Genomic DNA, 27427 nt, shown 5'->3' on the forward strand with positions numbered 1-27427 from the left:
TTTATATGTTAGGGGACAAATAAGGGTGTGTTCACACCTGTATAACTTTACACGGAGATGAAGGGACTTTACACCCAACAATGTTTTCAAACATTGAAATGGCTTGTTACCATTGTACCAATATTGCAGATTATCAATCCAAATAAACCTTTTGAGGTTCATATGGATGTGAGCGATTATGCTTTATGTGTTGTCCTTTATCAGGATGGTTGACTGATTGCATTGGAGAGCCGTTAGCTCGCCGATGCCCAAACACATTATACCACCCAAGAGAAGGAATTATTGGCGGTCATCCATGTGCTTAAGTATAGTGTCATTAATTGTATGACACTCGATTTATTGTTTAGACGGACCACCGCTCATTGAAATACCTATGTGATTAGCCTGATCTCTGTGGCCGCAAGGCGAGATGGGTAGAGCTTTTGAAAGAGTTTGACTTCGAAATTCGCTATAGAAAGGGTGCAACTAATATGATTGCTGATGCTCTTAGTCAAATTTTTGAAGTCAATGTCTTGTTCTTCTTTGACAATTAGACTAATTTCTATCTTTCTCTCAAACGGTATTACCGAAACGATCTTCACTTTGGTAAGATTTGGCACCTAGTTTAAGAGGGACCTAGTAGCCTAAGAAGCTTAGGTGGTTCGAAAGCCCAAAGACTGGACACCTTGGCGTACACCTTTGGCCTTGGTTACTCATTATTTCTATTGGCCACATATTAAGACTGTGGTTGAGTCTTATGTGCATGAGTGCTTGCTGTGTCAGCTTGACAAGCTGAACGACATAGATAGGCGGAGATGTTGGAGTTTAGATTCTTTACAAATCCTTGATAGAAAATGGAGTAGCATTTCTATGGATTTTGTAGTAGGATTGCCCTGTACGAATTGAGGTGATGACTCAATCTGGGTTGTGATTGACCAATTGACGAAAATGACTTGATTCATTCCTACAAAGACGACTGTGAAAAGCCATGAGTTGGCTGATATCTTTGTTGAATAACTTTATAGACTTTATGGTTTACTCGATGAAATAGTTAGTGATCGGGATCCTAAATTCACCGGCCATTTTTTGCGAATGGTCTTTTAAAAATTGAAAACTCAATTGTCCTTGTTGTCCTTCTTAAAACATCTTGAAATTAATGGGCAGATCAAACGGACGAATCAAACCATGGTGGATATGCTTCATGCATATGTCTCTTGTAGACAATCTGATTGGGAGCATTATCTTCCTCATATTGAGTTCACTTAAATTAGTGCTAAGCATTTGGCTATTGGTTATAGCCCGTTTATACTTATGTACACTTATGAGCCAAAATCACCAATTGCCATAGAGCTCAAGGGGGTGAAAATGCAGTCCGTAGTTGATTTTTTGCATGATATGCAGGATACATTGATAATTGCGAGGGAAAGCATTGAAACGGCTCAAGATAGTGCCATGTTTTATGCTAACCAACAATTACCCCTAGAGAGCTCCTAGGAAGGCATGTGAGTTTACCCTAAAGTCTTAAAGGACTCAATTCAATGGCTACTAGCAAGTGCTGTGAATTGTCTTTGAGGTATTGCAGTCCTTTCTAAAGTACCAAGAATAAGAAGCATATCCTGTGAGTTAGACTTACCTTTGGAAGTCCGAGTTCACCTTGTGTTCCACATGAGTCATTTGAAAGAACGACAAGGACAAGGTGAACAGATTGTTCCAATTGAGGAAGTTTGGCAGCTGGAGGATAATGCTTGTTGTGTTCCACTTGAATCGAATCGGTTCTTGACCTTAGGACTAAAAGATCTCATTGGATTGTTCATCTCAAGTATTGAGTCGCTACATTCATTGAAGAGTCACTTTTCTAACTTTATTCTTGAGGATATTGTTGAGGATAGCAATCTTTCATAAGGGGGGAAGTGTTATGTCCCTAGATATCTAGATGGGTGCTAGTAGCATTGGTGATGATTTTTATGAAGTGACTTAGTGCGAATGCGCTAAGAATACTTCGGGGTTAGGGTAACTGAGCTTATAAATAGGACTCAAGGCCCTATTGTGCACATTCATTGTGTGATCACCACTCTGGGACTCTTGGCCCGTTGGCCGATGCATTTGTACAATAGGATGGTGTGGCTTGGTGGTATGGGATGCCAACCCTTGGGATGATGTTGTGATTCAGAGCGCTGCTAGCTCCTAGGATCGGGGGTGAGCCTGTTTGGCTCTACGGTTGGGAGGTAAGTTTGATGTCTAGTCCTTTTATGGTGAGTTTGGCTTGTGTCACGTCTCGTGTGCAGATTGGATCTTAGGGGGACATTTAACTGAGAAACATGTGCCTCTTCAGTGAGATACCCATGGAGAAATGCCATCTTGATGTCCAGCTGATGCACCTCCCAATGAAAGCTGGGTAGCAAGGGCAATAATACTCCGAATGGTAGTAATGTGAGAGGCAAGGCCAAAAGTCTCCTCAAAGTTAATTCCTTGTTGTTAGGCATCGCGCTTGGCAACAAGACAGGTTTTTTACTTGTCAATAGAACTATCTGACAAACTTTTAATTTTATAAACCCGTTTGGTACCTGTTGCATGGTTGCCGTGAGGCAAGTCGCATAGCTCTCGAGTGTCATTCTGATGGATGGAATCAATCCTTGCCTTCATTGCTTCCACCCAACGATCATTTGAAAAAGCATCTTTATGACAGAGGTTCTTCAGTGCATGTTGTAGCTACCAATGCACATGGAAGAAGATTACCTTTTTCCTTATGAGTGAAGGCTCATGTGCGGGCAGCCAAAGGAAGAGGCTGCTTGCTATCTCGAAGAGTGTCTAGGGGGTTGCTCTCAGGTAAGGTATCATGATGCTATTCAAGCTGTAAATTTTACTAAATAGACTGCTGTAATATATCTGTAGGTGGTGGAAATGAAGGTTGAGAAGAAGGATCAGCCATGGAACCATTATGGAAAAGTGGTAGTAGGCTGTCAAAGATGTTTGAAGCATCAATAATAGGCTATTTTTGACAATCCAACAAGAGGTGAGAAGCATTTTTAGCAAAGACAACATCTCGGTTGACAATAACCTTGCTTGTAGAGGGTTGATAAAGATGATACCCTTTACTTTCAGCACTGTATCCAATAAATATGCAACGAACAACCTTATCATTCCAGTCTATGCCTTTTCTAAGAAGGCACATGAGCATACGCCAATGATCCGAAAATCCTCATATGAGAGAGAGAAGGCTTGGAACAAGTCCATGCCTCATAAGGAGTGGTGTGTAGAGCTCTTGTGGGACACCTATTCAAAACATACGTGGCACATAGAATAGCATTGAACTGAAAAGAATTAGGTAAATTCTTACTCTTCAGCATGCACATTTCCATCTCCATGAGTGACCTATTCTTCCTTTCCACTACTCCATTTTGTTGTGGGGAGTAAGGAACAATGCATTGATGATGAATACCTTGAGATGTAAGATATTTTGAAACTGTTTGGAAAGATATTCACTGTCTTTGTTCGTGTTAAGGGTTCGAATGCAAAATCCACTTTGGTTTTCCACCATGGCAATAAAAGTCTTGAAGCAAGAGAAGACTTTATACTTAGATTTCAGCCCATATATCCAAGTGAACCGAGATTTGTCATCAATGAATGTGACAAAATATAGAAATCCACCAATGGATTTGGTCCGCATAAGACCATAAACATCATTGTGAAGGAGATGCAAAATAGATGGCGAATGAACATGAGAATCCTTAGGAAAGGAGAATCGATGCATCTTTCCAAGTAAGCAACCTTCACAAACATGATTTGATGGAAGTGAATTTGTGGAAGATCTCTGACCATATCCTTTGATTGGAGCTTCATCAATGCTTGATAGTTAATGTGGCCAAGCCTTTGATTCCATAAATGTGTATCATGAAAAGATTCCTTTATTAATAAGGCATTGGCAACAAGATTTTTAGCAAGTTGCTGATCATAAGTATCAAGACAACAGAGACCTTTAGTGAGGGTGCTTGTCAAGAAGATGAAAGAAGATAGAAATTAATGGCTGAAAGTGCTCCAATAATGCAAACAACAGTAGAATATAATGAAAATTCACCCAATAAATGTGTTGAAATAATAAAATTTGTCTTCAATGTCGGGAAAAAACAGGGCCAGCAGCCAAATAATATGATTTTTGAGCACTCGAGGCCCAGTAAAATGAATTGAGGGAAAAACCCCCCAAATTTCAGGTGCTTCGGAGGTGGAATTGGGGAAAGCTCCAAATTTGACACAAAAACTGAACAGAGATTGAAGAAATTGAATTAAATTTTGAACCAATTAATGTTGAATGCTGTGCCTCAAGGTGATTTGAGCCTCAATTTTGAGGAAATTTGATGAATTTAGAAAAGTGCAACTTTTTAGAAGAAATTGGGGTGAATTTGAGCTCAAATGTCTTATTAGGAAATCGAAGAAGAATTCAAAGATATTTTGTGAAAATTTTACTTGAATGGTGCTAAATGTCATGCTTGGTGATGAATTGAGGCTCAGCAAATGTGACAAGGGCGACAGATTGGCACAACAAGGTGGTTGTCTTTTTGTGGGTGTCAACATGGGGCAGGTTGGCTGGAAAAGGCAACAGGAAGTATGTGACGTGGTGCCGTATGGAGTGACTGCAGGTCACATTAGCGGTTTAAGAGGGGGCGACAAGTGGCATGTTTGAAGGTGAATGGGTGAAGTGTGTTGGTTGGGCAAACTGGCGATAGGTCCATGGGGGCAGTAAATGCTAGGCAGTAAGCCGTGGCTGGTGACAAGAATGTTGAGCCAATGCACCAAGGGCAACGATAGGGATAGGCACGTTGGTTGGTGATCACAACAGCAGTTGATGGGGCGCGAAGAGACCAAGTGGGGGCAACGATGACTGGAATGGTGGCATCCGATTGTTGATCACCACTCGTTGAAGTTGATTGAAGCTGGTTCGATGACAATGGCTTTGGGTGGTAGCCGACTGATGAAGCGTGCTCTGATACCATTGTTGGCCTAGGTGTGAAGTAATTGTGCAATTAAATGAAAGAGAATGAAAGATAATTATTTAATTAATTGATGCACAATAACTCAATCACTAAAAGAGAGGTGATGTATTAATGAGCGAGAGAGAATACAATGCTAAAGGTGACCACAATGAATAGTGCCATACTTGTGTGCTAATGAGGCACAGAGTGTCTTTTTATAATAAAAAATGAAACCCTAACGGCTTAACCGTCATAGAAAACCCTAAAATAAACCCTACACCTAGTATCGCTCAGTGCCTAGGACATAAGGGCCAACAATTTCATTTAATGACAGTTTAAATGTGTAGGGAACTTGGATCATGAATCAAAGGGCATCAACATGTAGCCCACGAGATGGCCTATAGAATTTTGGGAAATGCTGTTAGGTGGAGATAGCCAACTATAAGACCTATCAAAGTCCTAAGGTACTAGGGATCTTTGCGCTATGATGAGAGAATTAGTAGTAGGATTTTAGAGGTCCGAAAACTGTACCTAATTTAAGTAAAGCTATAATGCTGAAGCCTATTGGCATTGATGTTGGGATTTGGCATAGAATGACAAGGCACCTTGATGTGAGAAAGGCGACTACAAGAGGATATTCAAAATGGTGAAGCAAAAAACAAAAGTTTTAGTCCTCTAAGGTAGGTATGTTATAGGTGGCTGTAGCTATTCTAGGCTTGTCGAACAAAATGGAACAATTCTAAGATAAAGAGGTATAATCACGATATTCTATATTAAACATGGATGTAGTGAACTAGACTTATTCTGAAATCATATTAGAAAAGCTAGTGAACCCTAGTGTAGATCAAGGTGGATTATAAAGAACTAAATGGAAAAAACGAACTATATAGGAAAGTCAAGATTGAAAGAAATATTCTATATTATACTTGCTCCTAGCGTTCTCTCTCTCTTACAAATAAGTAGTACTGGTGCCTCTTATATAGGTAGATATAACATGTTAGCTTACATCATAAGTGACCTTAAATGTCACTCTGTTTCAACTATATAAGCAGTGACATTATAGTAATAGTAGTCTAGATTCATCCCTCTTATCTATAAGATAGATGAGGATTCATTTGAACTAGTTAGTGAGGATTCTAATCAATCTTGGGCTTACGGAAGATTGTTTTGGAAGCAACTGAGATCTATTTTTGAATATCTACCACTTTCCTTTCAACCATTGAAGATAATATGCCAGCTTCACAAGAGTCATCCCACCAAACTTATCATGACAAGAAGGAAACAAAGATTATAGTAAAGAAGTGTACCATCCAATTCACTAAGAGATGAGAAAAGATGAAGACAATGAAGAAATGGAGCAATGGAGGAAAGAAATCTAGAAAAGACTTGATTATCACGATTTTATATCGGGCAACTAGATGCTATATGGTACTAGAGCAATGGAGGAAGATTTTCCATATGGAACAATTTCAAAACCCATTGCCATTGATTGATTAACTTTGTACATGATTAGTTTTGGATACATCTCTATTTGTAACCTTGGAGAAAACTATGAAGCTCCAATTGACTAGATTTGTTTTGTTGTGATTTCCAGATGTGAAGATACCGATGAAACTCATGCATACCAGATGTTTTGTTTTGTAATCTTGGAGAAAACTATGAAACTTTAGATGATTAGATTTGTTTTGTTGGATTCCTATATGCAGAGACAACAAACAAATTCCATGCATACCATAAATTGCGTTTCTATGTATTCTTGGTAACTAGATTTAGATGAATCTCTTGATAAGCTAGATGTTAGATAGAGAGTACAAACCTATCATCATTATTATTTAAACATTTGATTTGTTAGTGAGTTGTGAGCCAGGGAGGGTGTCGGGAGAATTCCCTCAGGAACTCGCTCATATGAATCCTCCTTTATCTTATGGGTAAGAGTGAATGGATCTGGACTTTTTCTTCTATGACATCACTGCTTTTACAGTTAGAAAAGTGTGACATGTGATGTCATTAATAACTATGATGTAAGCTACAAAGTTGTATTTGCCAATAAAAAAGGCACTGCTACTACTCATTTGAAATTGTGAGAATGTTAGAAGGATGTATAGTGTAGGCTCTTTGTTCTTTCAATCTTGAACCTCTTGTATACTTTGTTCTTTCCATTTAGTCATTTGCATTGCATTAATATCATGACTATCTTTGTGTATAATCCACCTTGATCTTAGGTGCAACCATGTGCTAACTAGGGTCCACTAACTTTTCTAATATAGTATCAAAACAGGTCTAGGATAGGATAACATATATAGAATAGGTGCATTTAATTCCTACTAATTGGCTACACTTAGCTTTTGTATAGATTATTGTAAAGACATCTCATTTTCTCACAACTATTTGATTTTTCTCAAGAAACTAAGAATAGTTGCAGCTACCTACCTACGTTGGAGGATTGAAATGCTTGGCCATTTCAAATATCCTCTTGGATCATCTTTCCCACCATAGTCGTTTTCAGAGACATCTAAAATTTTTTAAAGACATTGACAGACATCTGAAAAACAGATGTCTGAAAAACCCATTTCAGACTTGAGCTTTTTAAAAATTTGACATATTTGGGGAAATTTTGAAAAAGCATTTATCACACTTTATCTTGGACAAATCAGATGCTATATGGTACTCGAACAATTGAGGAAGAGTTTCCATTTGAACCATTTTGAACCCCATTCCCATTGATTGATTATCTTTGTATGAGATAGGTTTTACCATTACATCTCTATTTGTAATCCTGCAAAAATTCTATGGAACTCCAAATCAGAAGCTATATGGTGCTGGAGCAATTGAGGAACAGTTTCCATTTGAACCATTTCAAACCCATTGCTATTGATTGATTATCTTTGTATAAGATAGGTTTTATGGCTACATCTCTATTTGTAATCCTGGAAAAAACTATGAAACTCCAAATTGCCTTGTCCTACCCACAAATTAGCCGTTACCCATCCACAATTTAATGTGCCAAGTCCTTTGAAAGACTTGAAAGTCTTTCTAAGTCTTTCTAAGTTTCTCTAACCTTAGTCTAAGCATTAAATGTCATTTCCAAGGGCTCCTTTAATGTGTAAAGCCAAGATTGACACCAGGCCATATCTGCATTTTGCTGCTTCTGCCCATGGAATTGACTTCTTTTGTGTGCATCTCCTCTTTTGTTGTGCCAAGCGAAAGTTAATCAAGATACTTGGAGCTCCTTAGGCTGCACTTGTCTGCATCTTGGGTGGAAAATTGGAAGAGATTTCCATCTGCCCTAGATTCGGTCTCACGTGCTGCTGCTGCCCATGGAGTTTGACTTCTTTTGTGTGCTTCTCCTCCATTATTCCAAGTGAAAGTTTATCAAAAAGTTGTAAGAGATTTATCACAGCCTACAAAGTAACTGATACTACAACTAGAACAATATATGAGTATTACATAAATGAAAAGTGGACTAGAACCATCGAGCATGGACCATCCCAGTCCCATGAGCTTTCAATGGTTTTGTGCATGTTGCCATCCCATACAATCGAGAACATGTTGCCACTCTGATACTAATGAAACACCCCCATAGATCTCCAACCTGCACAGAACGTGGCACAAGCCATACAAGCATAAAGGAAACATGATTGAGATGGACATTAAACTTCCAACTGCAGAGTCAAACAGGCTTACCTAGGAGCCTGAGGCCAATAGCATATTGGAAAAGTTCCTATCACAAGGATTCATGTCTGATACCATCAGCCCACACCATCCTGGTGTGTGGATGGAGCTATCCAGGGCCTAGAGTCCAAGAGTGGATTGTGTGAAAGATGTCACACCTAGTGATCAAATGGTCAGTGGTAAATGGTTAATGCTCACATGCATTCATAAGATGTCCAAGGATGTACCCAACAACCTTGCACCTTGCCCAGCCACATAGAACATTTAAGTTGTGATCATTTTGTGGAAACTTGCAATTGAGTTAGTACTTATATGGGGACCATACAATCACACCAATGTACATAGAAAAAGTCTGTATTGAATTGCAGGTTTTATTACAATACATATGAATACCATATTTGCAGCAAATATGGTTTGAAGAGGGTGACATACAGTGCATTCTTATACCTAAAAGGTTCCAGGAAAATGTATGCTCAGTGTGTTGTGGCATTGCTGGCAAGTCTATCATTGCATACCTGTGCCTTATACAGGTTTTTAAGGATGGGTTCTGTGTTGAAATCTCTCTACTTAAGAGTAAAAATTCATGAGAAAGAACCTAAACAATGTATATGTGATTGCACATGCTGGTGCATCTCTATTGTGTGATCATTATAAAGGTCAAGGAAATGAGAAATTTGTCAGATATCAGTCTCTCAGTGAGTCCAATGTTGTAAGTCAATCATGGATCTGACATATTACAATAATGAGAAATTGTGCATTACAATGCTGTCAACGTCTACCTGTAAAGCTTTTCCAAGAACTAGATTCACCACATTCACCTACAAAGAGGCTGAAAAGATGCTGAAGTTTACAAAGACAGTCTGCTTTTCTTTTCCCTCCATCAGGAGTACTATTACAAAATTAAGCTGTTCACGCTTTGTGTTTTGTCAGGAGGGTTTTGCTTTTTCTCACTGCACAACCTGTAAAGCTCAGTTTCATCTAAGACCACATATTCCGGAAGATTACTCTTGGCGAAAACTGAAATTTAGGTTCTTTGTTGCACGGGACATCATACTAGTTTTCTTGGCAGTGCAAGCAGTAAGTATGCAGTCAATTCGTCTGTTTCAGACTTCACCTTAAAATGTGGAATTAACTATTTGCTCCGCTGAGAACAGATGATAGCCGCTTTGGGTGCACTAGCATATCTATTGGATTCAGATGGGCAGTTCCGTAAATCTTTCAGTGATGGTTGGGACAGAGTGTTGTCAAAACATCCCATCCCTTTCTACTATTGTGTCGGTAAGACAATCTTTTGGCTCTTTGTAGTGGCTTTCTTGAACTGGTATTGCTTTATGAATTTTTATTGCCTCCACCCAATGAACTCACAGCTTTTTGAGTTATAAAGCCTCAGATTATCAACAGTTGTAATGTTTCAATCACTCAATGTTCAAAAGATCTTCTAAAACCAAGGAACATATGAAACAAAGGACCAGGAAACCTTTTGATTTGGATAAGATATATTGTTCCCATCCATGCTAGAAATGGCTTGGCTTTACATTTTAGCATGATCCTACTTAGTTCTGGACTTACTCATTCTCTCCTTGCTTTCTTATTGTTATTTGAATTTCAGCTACACAGCATCAATTTGTTGTATTGGCATCTAGTCTGATAATGTTGTGCTTTACAGGTGTGTTTATGCTCTTTGTCATCATTGGCATTGGTGGATTGGTGGTACATCTGAACCGCAGTGCCCCTTGCATTGCTGGTTGCCGGCCATGTTGTTATGGATGGGGAGTGTTGGATTGTTTTCCAGCATCAATGGAAGCATGTGGTGCCTTGCTTGTGATATTTGTGGTGATCTTTGCTATCTTGGGGATTGCATATGGTTTACTGGCTGCAACAATGGCACTTCAAAGAATATGGCAGAGGCATTATCACATTCTTACAAAAAGAGAGCTGACAAAGGTTCCCTCTGTGTGTGTGCATGCGTGTTTGAGAGAGAGAGAGAGAGAGAGAGAGAGAGAGAGAGAGAGAGAGAGAGAGAGAATATATATATATTAACGTCTTTTGAGGCCAAAATCGGCCTATGAGACAAAATCACGTACAATGTTGATCGTCACTGGGCATCAAAGTGTGACATGCTGGAGTATGGTCAGTGATATATTGTAAAAGAAGCTAAGGTGGTGTACAAGACAAAAAAGTGCTCATGTAGAGGGATACAAAGAGAGGATGAGATAGTATATATCTCGCTGTGTGTAGTTGAATGATACTCCTGTATCTAGTTCCACCCAATCAGGATTGGTGGGTAGAGTATGTCATACATCCTAGATGAAATAGTATGAGGGTAGCATTTGGCTTGGGCCCTCAACTCTGTCAACTGTTGCTCATGTCGTTGGCGGATCTCCCATATCTCTCTTTGTGTCATTTGTGTCTGGTACTCTTGTATTCGCAGGCGGCATGCTCTGATTTCCTTTGCTCTTTGGAATGCCATCCCCTCTCTGTGTAGGTGCTGTGTGTGGTCACTGTTTGGAAGAAATCAGTAAGTTGTGATTGGCGCCTCTCTCTCTGTGTAGTGCCAGCTTGGTGTTGGGACTCCATAACTAGTCTAAGTGAGGTGTCTCCCCCAAACAGTGTGGGGTATCTAGCTTGGACTTTGGTGTAGGCTCTGCATCTGGAGGTGTAGTGCTCCTCACTTTCTACCTCCTCCTGGCATAATTTGCAAATCTGCTCAGCTCTAGGGATGTGGATTGCTCTCTCGGCCTCAATCTCGAGTTGGTGAGAGAATACCCTAAGCTGGCCAATGGCTACCTACCTCTCATGTGGCATGTATACATCTAGGTATCCAGGCCTCTCAAAATGAAGCCATCCATGGTAGTCTTTATGAAGTGGTCGCTGTAGTAAGACATCTTTGAGGGAAGGTGCTGCCTGGGTGATAGCCATGTGTGCTATATGTACAACTCCTAGAGATCTTGTTGCATGACCAAGTTAGTCTTTGTGTGGGAGAGGTGTATGAAGGGGGAGTCAAGATCATACTGAAAGGGAGGGAAATGGTCCATGTGGATCCCATATCCTGTAAGCCATTGCTCGACTTGTGCATACCATGAAGTCTCTCATCCTGCCTGAGCTAGAGGCCTCCAAGGCCTTCCTAGGTAGTCTGTCTAGATGTACGTAACGTACTATGTATGGAGCTGAAGGTTTGAAAGAGGGCCTCAATCATCATGGGGGATGCAGCAAACTCGGCTCTAATAATCTCATGTGGTACTGATAGTTTGTTGCAGATCATCTGCGAGAGCATAATGATGTGTGATCTTTCGATCAATGTCCATAGGTATATAGCTAGGCCAAGGGTCCAAATAGGTGCACCATATATCATGGCTGGTGCGATCAGTGCATCAAATAGCCATCTCTGCGTGCGAGGCTCCTGGAAGTGTGCCTGGTCGCATTGTCTCTCCATCATGGCCAATGTTGCATATCCTCATGTGAATTGTGTCTTTGGCTGCCTGTGCCATGGTGAATCTCCCAGCGTATGTAGTGAAAGTGATCCCTAAGTAGGCATATGAGTCCACAACCTCCACTTGTCCGACTCCCAGAGTGAAAACTGATCTCCTCACTAGGGCTGATGTGTGGAAGATCAAGATCTTGGTTTTCCCAAGATTAATTTTTCAATCCATGTTGTTTACAAAGGTCATGAAGAGAGAGAAAGAAAGAAAGAAAGAAAGTTATATTAATGTCTACAAGAGGCCAAGTTGGCCTATGAGACCAAAGGTTACATACAAAATGTTTGGGAAGTTTTCCAAAAAGTCCTAGTAAAGCTACTATCTGGTGAGAGAGAGATGAAATGATTTATGAACATTTGCAAAAGGACAACGTGACCTTTGAGACCATAAGTTATGACCATCTATGTGATGATACAACTGTCTGAAAAATGACACAATTTCTAATTGAAGTGAGGTATGCATCTTGATGGTTTTCTGGTGATTTCTACGAAGATATGCATAGAACTTACCATGATTGCATCAATCCATGGAGCAGCAGAGAGTCCGGGAGCCAAAGTTTCCGATCCACGTTGACAACATGACAACATGATGCCAAGGAGTCTGAATACATTTGTCCCCATGCTGAATACCTTGGAATTCAATGAAACAAATGGCAATATCCACCCAAGGTTCCACTTCCCTACATATTCTAGGAACAAGGCCCATTTTCTAGAGAGCATATGTATTATGAATGTGTATGTCATGAGTGGCAGCACCTTCAGACCAATTCTTTTTGGGGCACATACATGATTCAAAGCTATCTAGGTCAAACCATTTTTTAAGGTATCAATCTTGCAAAGCAAAGCTTTTCATATAGAGGACAATTGTGGGAGGTTTGCCAATTGGAGATGCACTTCAATGAGGAAGAGTTATCGGATGTAACATATTTCTTTTGTACTACATGCTGAGAGTCTCTTGCATGTTAGGTTGAGATGATGTGATAGGCTGAGTGATGTCAAAGAGCAAGGCTAATTTGATGGACTGAGGCTGTGTGCACGTGTGGGCGTGCGCATGCGCATGTGCGAGAGAGAGAGAGAGAGAGAGAGAGAGAGAGAGAGAGAGAGAGAGAGAGAAACTTTTATTTACGAAAAAAAAAGAGAGAGTAACTTTTTCATGGCTTAGTACTGGGATTTTACACACGTTGGCCTAGGGCCCTTGTGTATTTTGTAATCATGTAATCATGTAAACTTGTCCCTTTTTTTCGTAATTAATACAATTACCTTTTACGGAGAGAGAGAGAGAGAGAGAGAGAGAGAGAGAGAGAGAGAGAGAGAGAGAGAGAGAAACTTTTATTTACGAAAAAAAAAGAGAGAGTAACTTTTTCATGGCTTAGTACTGGGATTTTACACACGTTGGCCTAGGGCCCTTGTGTATTTTGTAATCATGTAATCATGTAAACTTGTCCCTTTTTTTCGTAATTAATACAATTACCTTTTACGGAGAGAGAGAGAGAGAGAGAGAGAGAGAGAGAGAGAGAGAGAGAGTTGTATTAGCATCTTATATTTATAAAGTACTAAACGACAAAAGAGTTACAAAAGTCATGGTAAACGACAAGAGTATTAACATCTACTACAAAAGGCCAAATCGACCTATGAGACAAAAATAGATATATCTGAAGTTCAAGGGATTCTCCCGTTTCCCAAGTAGAATAAAGAAATTGTAGTCTAGAAAGGAAATATCATGTGGAATAATGGAAAATACTAAAAAGGGAACTAGGGGCTTAATACCGTGTGGAATTGATCTAGGAAATACATAAAGCTCTAGTATAGATCTATAAAGCTTAGCTAGCATGTGGCCAACCATGATGGTTTTATAGTTAGTGGGAACCATAGGATCTCTAGCTTTTAGAATTGATACTAAAGTATTAGCTAACCAGTTGGCAAGGAAGCCTTGTGTATGCTTGGCCATGAGTATAGATCCCTTGTGCTTCCTCCTACTAGAGGCAAGCACAAGTATCTCAACATTTCTCATCGTACCAACTATTTTGTGGGATAATCTTTCTTGAAGGGTGTCGCATCCCCCTAGTATCCAACTTGCACATGAGACACGATGCAAGCCAAACTCACAATAAAAGAGACTAGACATTAGACTCACCTTATAGGGATAGAGCGAAATAGGCTCACCCCCGAGCCAGGGAGCTAGTAGCACTCCAGATTATGATCACATCCCAAGGGTTGGCATCCCATATCACCAGCCCATACTATCCCGGTGTACAGATGCGTGAGTTAATAGGCCAAGAGTCCAAGAGTGGTGATCACACAATGAATGAGCACAATCGGGCCTGAGTCTTATAAATAGAACTCGGTTGCCCTAAATCCGATGTGTCCTTAGTACATTCGCACTAAGTCATTTCGTAACCATCTTGACCAAGGCTACTAGCGCCAATCTGGATGTCTAGGGACATAACACTACCCCCCTTATGAATGATTGTTGTCCTTAGCAATATCCTTAGGGACAAAGTTAGAAAAATGACTCTTCAATGAATGTATTGACTTCCAAGTAGCCTCTGCTTGGGCGGTTTTTCCACTTGACCAAATACTTGGAATAAACGGTCCGATGGGATTGTTTATTGCTAAGGTCAAGGACCAATTCGCTTTGAGTGGAATATAATGAGTAATTCCTCAATTACAATAATCTGCTCACCTTGTCCTAGTCATTCTTTCGAACAACTCACGTGGAACACAGGGTGAACTTGGATTTTTAAAGGCAAATCGAGCTCATAGGACATGCTACTTATCTTCTTGGAAATCAAGAAAGGACTACAATATCTTGAAGATAATTTATAGCACTTGTCGGTAGTCATTGAATCGAAGTCCTTTGAGACTTTAAGGTAAACTTATGTGCCAGCTTGGAGCTCTCTAGATACAATATGGGTTAGCATAAAACGTGGTATGACCACCCTTGTTGAGCTAAAAACACGTTAGCTTGACTTAAATAGCCACAAAACACACTTAATTAATGAAGAAACCTTCTTATTTTAAAAAGAAATGAGATCCCACATGCAAAACCCTAATTTGGGTGCCCCAAACATTCTATAAATAGGCATGCAGTTCATCACTCTCCCTTAATCTCGTTTTTGTAGGTTTTAGGAGCCGTATCTCTACTGCCCACACCTCATTCATAGAGGACATCGCGGTTAGAGCCTTCTATCAGAGTTTGCTATCACCTGGCACTTGTTTCTAGCCTTTGTACCTGTTGCCTATCTCCTGGAGCTATTGCCATCATCAGGAAACTTGCATTTGCATGCTACCAACACTAGTCGCCATTATTTGCATCGAGTCACCATCAATAAGAGTTGTCCTTATCATCATCATGCTTGTATTTGTAGTCAATCTCTCTTCTCTAGTTGTTGCCATTAGCATCTGCATTGCCGCCATCAATTTCTACTTGTCGTCTAACAGAGTCAGCTTTCGTTTGCCAGTTCTGCACAGTCCCCAATTTTCTCTCCTTAGGTACGTGCGTTTTTGGACTTTTTCTCTCCTCAACTGCTTGTTTGCATCAGATCCAACCTCTCCGACTGTTTTTGCTGGTGTTTGACACATAGAGACTATCTTGTTGCATTTCGGGATCCATTGGGAGTAGGACACACTCTTCATCTCATAACCTTTGCCTTGATCCTAGAGATAGTAGAGTTTGAGGTTTAGTATTCACTGCATAGTGTGTTTGTTGCATGAGCATTATATATTCGGTAGTCATTCACTTCATTATTCACGTGTTCACTATCTCTGAGTTACTCTAACCCTAATTGTGTTCTGTGTTTATCAATCTGTGCTTTGTCATACGATTGGTTTTGTGTTTTCTACGTTTAGAGCATTTCTTCACATGGTATTAGAGCTAGGTGCTCTTTGAGAAACCTTTGTTAGGTATAAAGTCCCTTAATTTCTATGTGTATACACTTATATGGGTGTGAACCTACGCTTATTTGTACCCTAACATATAAATATATTTTATTTCTTTTGTGTACTGTTACTAGCTGGTACACTTATCTTGGGATTCTCTCACTCTTACTCTCAACATTTCTCTTGCTCCATTTTTTGTCTCACACCTCATTGTGCACTCGGCCCAACAAACTGGTATCAGAGTTGCGGCAAGAGTGTGCGTGTTTCTCAAGGACAGTGTGAGTCAATTCAGCGTGCGCGTGCGAAGGAGTCAAATAGTTCACTTTTCAGCCAGTCGACGGGCAGTAGACGCTGGTCTTGACCAGGCGACTGGTTAGGTTGGTTAGTTACATCTTTTTAGTCCAGCATGGATAGTGGTATTAGACATTTTTACGAAAATCAAATCTACCTCAAACAATGTTGAAAATGTCATTTTGTGAGATGAAGCAAGCACATATGAGCTACCAAGTTGTTCACAAGAACTTCGGTTTTAAGAAATTGAGTAGATGGAGAATCCTTGTGGTTTTCGAGTTTAAGCAAGCTTAAGATTGTTTTGGACAAAGATTGATTAGGAGAAGGGTTGTTATGTCCGATGGCGTTCAATTAGTGTAGTCCGATGCTAGTATAGTACTAATTGGACTAATAAATCTTGGACCTACATTCGATGTTACGTCTGATGAAAGAAAAATTACGTATAATTTTAAGTCTATGCTTAATGTTTGTACTTAAAAGTTAAAACATAAACTTAGAGATTCAAGTCAAAAATGCAAAAGAGAGTTGAAACAAGACTCAAGAGTGTAGCATGAATAATGAAACCAACAACTTTATTATGAGCCAGATGTGCAATCTCATACAAAAAGTATACAAAAATGGTTTGGGATAAAAGCCATCATCCATGGCTCAATCCGAATCAAGATACATGATTACTCTAGGTGCTCATATCACTCTTGGCATCGAAGGTGGAAGCATCCTCGTCACTGCTTGAGGAGCCATCACCCTCCTCAACAAAATCACCCTCACTAATGACATTGCCCTTGTCATCATACTGGGGCTCTTTAAGCTCTAGGTGAGAGACAATGCTAGGTATGTCCTCTTGGGTAGAACTAGGAGTATTTCTTGAGCCACTTCCACACCTCGTGTAGCATCTAAGGGCCCCCACAAGCATCATGCTTCATTGCTAACGGCGCGAGGGCGAATAACAACATGGGCACAACGTACACGAGTGCAAGATACCTGCAGGTCTATCTCCTCGAGCTCCAAGTAAAGCTGTCATGAGGATATGTATTTTTGAAACCTCACTTAACATGTGGATTAATTTTTAATCACATGGTTAAGTAAATGTTGCACATGTGAGGTATAACTGGGATTAGAGTAAATTTACGAGCTCGAGACGACCCGAAGAAATCATGGGATGCCAAAGGAAAAAGTTGCTATAAGTTATGCCGCATAGATACTTGGTGGTATCTGGCGCCAGTTGTTGGCTTAGGTAATTCATTTGGCCATGAATGTTAGTTGGTGACACTAGAGAAGTGACGTTTAATGGTACCTAACTCCAACTTGATGGTCAAAGTGACGTAGAGACACTCGAGAATGGAAGTTATCTAGCCAATTTAATTATTGGCCGGTCATATTATTTTTCAGGGCACCGAAATAACTGTTAGACTAATTTTTAGTATTTAAAGATTAAAAATTAATATTTAATTATGAATAATGCTAGAAAAACCATTTAGAAAAGCTGCCACTTGTAAAAAAATACCATGCAAGACTGAAAAACGTCTTTAGAGGTTGGAGAGAGGCATTTTTAAGTATATGCAACCTGCAAGAGAGAGGAGGAGATGTTGCTAGTCTGATTTGCAGCCATTGGAGGACCTTTTGAGGCAGCCAGGGGTAGGAGAAGACCAATCAACAGTAGGTGATAGCATCTACAAGCTGTTGAGATAGGGCAGTAGGAGTAAATGACTGATTTTCTTCAGTTCTTTGCATCTACAAGCTATTGAGATAGAGCACCAGTAGTAAATGACAGATTTTCCTCAGTTCTTCGCGAAGAAAGTTTGAATTTTCTCTCTCCTCAGCATTCTCTCTCATCTCCCAGCCTCTCTACAGTCTTGCTCCAAAGATTGCAGCATTGAGATCACCAGAGGCTGAGAAATTTCGGGTGTAGTAGAAATTAGGGTTTAGCAGCAGCCTCGAGAAGCGTGCCAGAAATTAGAAGCTCCAAGGCTTGGATTCAACAAGGTTGAAGCTGTTTTTAGCCTCTTCAAGTGGAGGGACCAACAAATAATTGAAGTTGGGGCATTTTTCATCTCCATCAAAGCGGGTGAAGGCCAATTGATTGCCCGAATCAAGGGGCAAATCAGATTAAAGACTTGCTGGTCATTTTGAACAGCAAGGCGAGTTGGAATACTGAAAGGGATTGGGAGAATCCCATTGTACATCAATTTCTTCTTCGATTAAGTTAAATAAATACCGAAATAAATTAGTTGCTCCAATTGTCATGTGCTAAGCTTATTACGAATTTTGGTATGCACGAGGGAATATGTGGACCATTTCCTCTCACATGCACTCGACAAACAATCCTAAACCATGCGAAGAAAAAGTAAGTTTAAACTTTAAATTTGCAAGTTGTAAGTTGTAACTAAAATTAAATGAAAAAAGAGAAGAGATTTTCAAACCTGTGCAAGAATGCGTAAGGTCACTCTTTGGAGGTGAGACAATTGGTAACTAAATGACTCCCACAAAAAAAGGAGCTTCACCAACGATTCCTGCTTCCAACAACTAGTAGATGCGAAAGCGGTACCCTTTGATCGCTAGAATTGATGAGCTCTTGGAGGAAGGTACCATGGTGCTCTTCCACCAAAGCCTTTGGAAGAAAGGCATTACGATCGGCAAGGACATTGGCATCCATGAAGAGGAAGGGTTTTTTGAAGGCGGGATGTAAGAGTGCCGCAAACCCATGTATGGGTCGCTTCATCCACTCCCATCTTTTCTTTGTCAAAAAGAGAATATCATCTCTTTTAGGAGTGGTATTTAAGATATCACTACAATAGGTGTAAGATGATAGAGATTTAGAGGTAAAATTTGAAAAGAAAGATTGTGAGACAATATGAATTATAGATTCTAAAACTAAAAAGAAGAATGAATCATTTAAAAAAAAAAGAAATAAAAACAATACCATGAAGAAGAGGCCTCCCCATCCAAGATGGTCGATGATTGTATCTCCTTCATTGCATCCGCCAGAAGATGATAGAGGAGACTGATAGTAGCCCCCTCCATGTCCGTCATGCGAAACACCTTGTAGATGGGAGTGACGGCAGTGATAATGCCTCTCACATCCTTCCAAAATTTCTCCTTTAAGCAAAGCCTTTGAACAACCTTTGCTTCCACTTGGCTTGATGTGGACTCCCCTTCAAGCCACTCCTTAAACTTATCTGACACGATCGTTTTTTGTAGCTTATTGCGAACGCCATAGAGACGCTTCAGGAGAAGCCACATGACCACAAACCGAGTTTTCAAGGGCTTCTTCAACTCCAAGTGCGAGTATGAGCAATAAATCGTAAGAACTTGGACCTTGGAGTTGACAAAGCCAACGATTGTGTAAGCATTGTTGACAATCCTTGCCACCCACTCTAACAACTTGTCTATATTTTCCATAAGAAGATCTAGACAATGTGTAGCGCATGGTGTCATGGATGGAAACTCGGCCTCAAGTTTCCGTCCCATAGATGCACAATTCAAGGCGTTGTCCGTGACAACTTGTACCACATTTTGCAGACCAATCTACAAGATTATACATGATGAAATTAGAATAAATTTGGGAGGTTAAAAGAAAAGAGAGATTACAAAATAATAGATTTAGAAGTATTACCTCAATGATGGCTTGCCATATGTACCGATACATGAACGAGCTCATGGTTCTTCTTCCCCTTGTGCCCGCATCCATCACTCATAGGAAGTATGTGCCAAGTGGGCAAGAGACGAGGATGTTGGTGATCCCCCTTTTTTTGCGGTCACTCCATCCATCGGATAGAATAGAGCATCCATACTTTGCCCAACCAACACGCACGGGCTCAAGGGACTTATCTATTCTCTCTCTCCTCATCGAGTTTCTTGGTATGCATGTCATTTTATGTGACACCGTACCATCCCTCACATGGACCAACGATGGCAATGGCTTTCACCATCCGCTTTCATCGATCCACTTTGAAAATATGGAAAGAGAGATTACACTCAATTATGGTGCATGCAATCTCTATTTCTGCTTGCCTTTGCCTCTCCTTGAGAAAGCAGAGAGGACCGGAAACTTGCCCCATTGCTTAGGCAAGAGTGGCTTGTCTCTTGGGCATAGGTGCACCGCTTGAATGGCTTTTTCTAGATGGGATAGAAGAGGCCCTTCCAATGGAGGAAATTGAGACAGTTGAAGAGGGATCGTCTTCTGCATTCGAGACCTCATGATCGGGAGAGATCACCTCCTCACTTGCCATTGAAAGGTCCAAAAAACGCAAAAAAGAATGAAAAAATGGAAGTAACACCAACAATTGGATCCTTATTTATAAGTAGGTGGCCATATTGAATGGAGGGGTGTGGATTAGAAATTTTTTGGATCACGGATGAGATTGAAGGGAGTGTTGAAGGGTGATAATGATCTGAATATCATATCATATTTAGCAAGGCGGACGGAAGATGAGAGTTAGATTTTATCAGAGCCATTCTTCTATTTATGTCGATATATTGCAGGGTTTGCTGGTCGGAAAGGTGAGGGTGCCATCATGTCAAACTTTGAAGACTTAGACCCAAGGGGAGCGATTCGACTTATTTGACGAGAGGATTTATCATACCTATGGTGGTTTAGTGCTCTGCCAGCAATCAAAAAAAAGTGACGGAGCACGTTATCAAATTTGGAAGGCTTGAAAGTCTGAAGGGTTGATGGGTAAACAATGAAGAATGAAGCCATTGATATTTGAAATTATTTTCTGCTTATAAAGTGGCTGGTCGACAAGTTTGGCAAGGACTTCGAGAGAGATTTTGACGAACACAATAGTAAGGTTGATATTGTCAATTTTTGAGACCTTTGTTTTCGACAGTTGTACTTTTCTGCTTGCAAATTTATCGTGGAGCTTAGGGTCATTTTTTTAACTCTATGAATGAAACGTTTTAATCTTTCTAAGGTTGCTATTTCTAAAGTTCTACTTGGGAAGGCCAATATCAAAGAATGTTTTATCTTCTTAAGTCGCACACGTCGAAGAAAGTATGGGATTGATTGTGTCGAGAAGGAGAAAACAGAGAGTAGAAGTGAGTTATGGCTTATTCTATCAACCATAATGAGAGTGTTTTATATGCTCGCCTATTGAGATAGTGGAGACTTTGAATTAAACTCAAAGGCTTTATTGTGATTTGAAGTTTTTGCTTGTGTAAGAAAACTATCTTTTCTTCCCTTGGTTTTGTTGGGCTACAAGAGGTACAATTTCGAAGTTTTATTTGTGTCTTGGTGTAGAGGAAAGATATATATATTGTTGTGCTCTTTTGTGTTGTGGAGTTTGTTTTTTAGATCAATTTGATCAGATTGGGAGTTTTAGAGGCTAGCACTGGGCCATTGCCTTAACCGACACTCCTTTTCCTTGCGTGTCTTGGGTTGTGTGAAGGATTTATTCCTGATCACCACTCATGATACATTATTTTCGGTGCCTCCACTGAGGAGTGCTGATAAGTGGTTTGGTGTCATTCTTTGGTAGCTATTGATTACAGGCATGGCGACTTTTCACGTGAGATTGGACAAAGATGTTTATGCTTGGGTGGATTATGTGGAGGAGTGTATACACATGTTTGATATTGTGGATGATGAAGATGTGGTGAATTTTGCCTCGCAAGGATTCAGGGATTATGCCTTGGAAGTTGTCAGTTGTGTTCCAAATGATATTCTCAGCAGTTGGGAAAGTCTCTCTTGGTTTATACAGAGTTTCTTCTTTGCTCGTCCTGCAGGTTTTGGCATGAGTGACCGGTCATATAGAAAGTTTCAAGGATTGTACTAGCTTCGACTCAATAACATTAGAGAGATGGGATGTTATTATGAGGATTATATGGATGTTTTGGATCCGCTTTGGCAAAAGGTATGAGATTTGGCATTTGGAGTATATTCACAAAGCAGTGATGAGTATGTTGAGGAGAAGGCATGTATGTATATTGAAGAGAGGGATAGATGTACATTAGTGGATTATTCTTTAGCTTTGGAGAAAGCTCAATTTTTTGCTAGAGTAACAGTTTATGAGAGTGACAGAGAAGAGGGGAAGGTCTTTCATGAGTCCTCGACATCTTGTGGTGGTACAAGAGGTGTCATGTCGTCTGCTAAAATTGGTTTGGACTCCTTGGGTTGCAAGGAGGATCTTGGTGTTTCTTTGGGATTTGGTGATGTGTTGAGTAATGTTGAGAGTCATCACGTTGAGGTGTTCCATGATGATTGTGGTGATGTTTTTGGTGTTGATGGTGATGAGTTGGTTGATGAATTGGTTGTGGAAGGAAGTAGACAAGAGCACCTGTCCTGTATGGTAGAGGATGAGGGAATTCTTGAAGAGTACTCCTTGGAGTTGGATAATGTTTTTAGTATTGAGAAGATGTTTTTGGATAGTTTGGGAAGTGATGATGATGAGTAGTTTGTTGTATGTTGAGAGCTGATGCTAAGTGTTGTGCATGGGGCAGAATTTCCACTTGTTATCTTTTCCTCTACTTTGGATGCAAATATGTTTTATGACTTGTACTTGCAAGGTATGTTTTCAGCTGATGATAGTTTTGGAAAGGAACTTGCTATGGATATTACTTGTGGAGACTTTCATCTATTAGAGTTTGTTTATGAGTATGAGGATGTTGGTACTTTGTTTTTGTTGGAAAAGGAAGTGCAGGATGTGTCTATAGAAGAGAATCAAGGTATGCTGATAGAGAAGATTATTTTGTCTTTGGCAAGGTATTTGTTGGATGTATGTAGCAAAGTGTGGTTTACAGGGTATCAAGGAAGACTAATCGGTGAAGCTGTTGGAATTGCTTTTTGATGAGGAAGTAATATCAAAGTTGAAGTGTGGTCTTGCCTATAGCATTGAGAAGATCGGGTCAAAGGAAGCAATTGTGCTTGTTGGTGTATATATGCCTGGAAGGATGCAAAAGGTTATTTAGAAATTCTTGGACTTCTTATTTGGATGCATATGAATGTTGACAAAGCTTGCAAGTTTTGAGAAAGTGGATGTGATGTTTGGAGGCAAGGATTAGAGTCTTCGAATTTATGAGGCTAGTTTTGTGGACATGTGTTGCATGAAGTATATTGCTTGGGATGTCTGATTGGAGTATTTATAAACATATAACTTATATGGATTTTCTATTTTATCTTCAAGCCTAGAGGCATACACGAGCTACCAAGTTGGTCACAAGAACTTTGGTTTTAAGAAATTGAGCAGGTGGAGAATCCTTGTGGTTTTCGAGTTCAAGCAAGCTTGAGATTGTTTTGGACAAAGATTGATTAGGAGGTCACAAAACTTCTCGAACACGAAGAAGAATTTTACATGATGAAGAAAGTATGCAAGGTTGTTAAAATGTGTGTTAGGAAGTAGGCTTAAAGCCTTTGAGAATTTTAAAGGTCGTTGGGCCAAAGGAAAAGCTCAAGAAAGCTTAGAAAGTGTTCGTCTTGAAAAAAACGCAAAAAATAAGGGGAAAAACGGAATTAACGCCGACGATCGGATCCTTATTTATAAGGAGGTGGCCATATCGAACGGAGGGGGGCGGATTAGAAATTTTTTTGATCGTTGATGAGATTGAAGAGAGTGTCGAAGGGTGGTAATGATCTGAATATCATATCATATTTAGCAAGGCGGATGGAAGACGAGAGTCAAATTTTATTAGATCCATTCTTCTCTTTATGTCAATGTCGGAAAGGTGAGGGTACCATCATGTCAAACTTTGAAGACTTAGACCCAAGGGAAGCAATTTGACTTATTTGATGAGAGGATTTATCATATCTATTGTGGTTTAGTGCTCTATCGGCGGCTAGAAAAAAGTGACGGAGCTCGTCATCAACTTTGGAAGGCTTGGGAGTCTGGAGGGTCGATGGGTAAACAATGACGAATGAAGCCATTGATGTTTGAAATTATTTTCTGATTATAAAGTGGTTTGTGACCTTAATGTCACATTAAATATCACTTTAATGTCACAAACATTGAATGTGACATTAAAGTGACATTTAATGTGACATTAAGGTAAATCAAGGGGAACATGCACGAGGATGACCGTCCGGGCTCTTGGGCGCCTGAACGGGGTTAAGGGGAGCCTAGAACTAAAGAGAGTCCAAGAATAGTAGGACTCACCAAGGTTTGACGGCTGGCAATCGGATCACGATGGTCTGGCCAGCAATATGCTAGGCAAGGCTGGGAGGTGAAAGAAATCACTCGTGCTCATTCATCCGGACTGCTTCCTCTGGCTTTAATGGTCTTCTTCAGAGTCATTTGTCATTGGTATCAATGTGACATTAAGGTCACACTTGGCCTTCAATCAAAAAGCTCATTTGCAAAAGTAGGAACAATAGAAGGGTCAAATGACTTCGAACACATTCACACCATCGCTTCAGTCTCCCTAACCAAACATGGACATAAACAATCAGGAGTGGGCCTCCTAGCTTGTTTTTCTCGATCTGACATGGGTGGAGAACCATTAAACTACCATGGAGTCCAGAGACCATATCAGATTTCTGCCATTGAGTATGATCTCATCCTTATGCATAGGGCTCAGTAGGAGGTTGAAGGTGAGCTTGAGTTAATGCCATTTTTGAAACTTCAAAACTCTAAAGCGCATTTTAGGATCAAACTTTCTTTTGTTTGGATGGTTTTTTGAAAAAAAGTTTCTGTTTAGGGGGCAGAGGCCTTGAGCTTTACCCACTTGTGTTTTGATTTTTTGGCCAATGTGCAATGTGTTTTAGCTCTCAACTTTCAATTCCAGCCTTCAAAAAACGTTTTTATTGCATGTGTTTGGATCCCTATTTCTCTTCATTAAGGCCATCTATAGTGAGAGGATGGAAGCAGACACACAAAGATTTGCGTAACTAAGAAGGTTGCATACTAAGAAGGTAGTACTAACTCTCAACTCTTGCCAACAACTTGTAGCTGCTAGATAGTGACAAAAGACTTGAAACCCTCAACTTGTCACAATTCTTTCAATATTACGAGATGGAGAAATGATGCTTTTCGATACTATGTTGCCACCCCTCTTGACCCTCTCATGCCACCCTATGATTGTGCTGAAGGACAGTAGGTTGTCTCCCATCTGTAACCTCTCACCTTTGGTAGACAGGCACCTGGGCTCTAGTGAGTCTGTGTGTACAAGATGATATCTATGTCTGTCAAGATATCCTGAAATAGGACTACATTGGTCCTCATGGCTCCATTGTAGCTCCACTGCGAATCTCAAGTGTCTCTCATAGGCCGTGCCCCATCACGGTCAGCTCTAAATCAATTCCTTTTTTTCTGCATGATCAGTTTTTGGAGTATATGCCACAGTTGATTGCTAGGTTTAGCAGACAGGTTCTCTTTGGGGTTATGTATGCATGGTTGATATTTTAGGAGAATGCAGGTATATTGTTCTGAGAATATGGTATGCAGCATGCATTTGGTGTTACAGCTGAATTCCAGCACTTGCCGTCTTTGTTGGAGCAGTCTTTGACCTTGCATCAATTTGGGGACAATTCTATCGACTTGGTCACTTAAAGCGGTTGAAATGCAGAGTTTAGAATCTTGAGATTGAGCAATATGCAAAATAGAATCAGCTGCTCTGTTTAGGTGCATTGCATGAACAACAATTGCCAGACTCATACTATTTTTGCTCTTCTCCATCAGAAATATGCATGTGAAATATTGTTCACGTGCTATATACTTGGGTGGACTATTGTTACTGAGCCTCAAACTATCATTCAGATGTGCCTGGATTACTACAAAACTTTGTTGGGTTCACAGGAAACTCTTAGTGATGTTGTTCATGCTGCTCGCCATTATGTTATGGATGTGGTATGGGGCCAAGTAAAGTTTGGAATGGGCAGATTTAATGGATGTTGATATTACTAAGGTAGTAGTGGAGTACTTGTCCCATCTTCCACACAGAAAAAGCCTGGGATATTACTAAAGAGAGTGCTCTTACACAGTCCCTTCATCAGGGATTCCCCCTTCGTCCTCTGCTGTTTGTGTTTGTGACTCATCTAATGCTCTACCTATTGGATAAGGTGGCGAATGATGGGGAAATCATTGGTCTGGCTCTTCCCATTCGGCCTAAGCTTCTGGAACATTCTCGTGTAGATGGTTCATTTATGTTTCTCAAGACTGAGAAGTCTAATTTGGTTAGAACAATGGCTATTTGAAGAGTGGTTGGTTCAGCCTTGTGTCTCAACATTTCTCAAGGCTGAGAGGTCTAACCTGGTTAGAGCAACATCCATTTGGAGATTATTTGGTCTAGCCTCGTGCCTCAACATCAATGTGTAGAAATCCATTCTCATTGGTTGTACGAAGAGAGACCTGCATGCTTTAGGTAAACAGGGTACGATTGTTTCCTGAGGAGAGATCACTAGACACTTGGGATATCCCATTGATGTGGCTATGGCCTCTCGAGCATTGCTTGATTAGATGACTTCACTTATTGCTGACAATTTTATGTAATGGAAATCTCAAGGCTTCTACATATCCGCCTCAAAATTGCACAAATGGTGATGATCCATATGATCTTCCATTTTTCGTCTTTGCTTCCTTGGAGACAAAAGTCATTGCAAGAACTGGTGCAGCCCATCTGTTTACTCCTTGGAAAAAGCATGTAGAATCTAGATGCCCTGGGTGATTTTACCATGCTAAAGTGTTTGTGGTGCTGCCTTCAAGAGACTAATCCAGTACTAGCCAAAGCTCCCCAGGATTGGATTGATTGGTTAAAGGGATTAAAAGGGAATGTTATTCTTGGTGATGTTGTTCCCATTGGAACTAGTCAAGAGATTCTTGGTCGAATGAATGTAAATAAACAAAGAGTATTAAATTGCAATAGAAAATTTTTAAATACTTTTGAAAAGAAGTTGACAAACAAGCTATCCCTGATTTTCTGGAGGAACTGGGTTTTTGGCTTAAGATCAGGATTCATGAAGAATTAAAGCATTCTCTTTCCCATTTTGAGATCGCTATGCATTAATTTCATCTATTCTTTTTGTCAACGAAATCGAGAATAGATTTCTTGATTGTTTTAATCAACAATATTGATTGGTAGATTGCAACTGTTTTAGAACTCTTGTTAGAATGAAACAAATCCGAAGTTCTTCATACCCTAGGATTGGATGTCAAAATTCACATGGCAGGCATGCTCTTTCCTGTTCTGAGATCGGTATGCATTAATTTCATCTATTCTTATTGTCAACTAAATCGAG

General features: G+C 40.1%; 1 protein-coding gene and 2 pseudogenes across 1 annotated transcript in view; 1 reads left to right on the forward strand and 2 right to left on the reverse strand.

The window, feature by feature from the left end:
- The window catches only part of LOC148029653 (uncharacterized), a 97992-nt gene that overhangs the window by 67919 nt on the left and 2646 nt on the right, over positions 1-27427 (forward strand). Inside the window, exons 3-5 of the mRNA XM_087685898.1 lie at positions 9549-9695; positions 9773-9896; positions 10285-10562. Coding sequence (XP_087542024.1) covers positions 9549-9695; positions 9773-9896; positions 10285-10562 — 549 coding nt within the window. The remainder of the gene's footprint in view (positions 1-9548; positions 9696-9772; positions 9897-10284; positions 10563-27427) is intronic.
- Positions 11019-11796, reverse strand: LOC148029654 (uncharacterized; annotated as a pseudogene).
- LOC148029655 (uncharacterized) lies at positions 18581-19731 on the reverse strand (annotated as a pseudogene).

The sequence above is a fragment of the Lygodium microphyllum genome, chromosome 10 (genome assembly GCF_053477565.2).
Source record: "Lygodium microphyllum isolate KBCC chromosome 10, Lygodium_microphyllum_v1.1.10, whole genome shotgun sequence".
Taxonomy (NCBI): domain Eukaryota; kingdom Viridiplantae; phylum Streptophyta; class Polypodiopsida; order Schizaeales; family Lygodiaceae; genus Lygodium; species Lygodium microphyllum.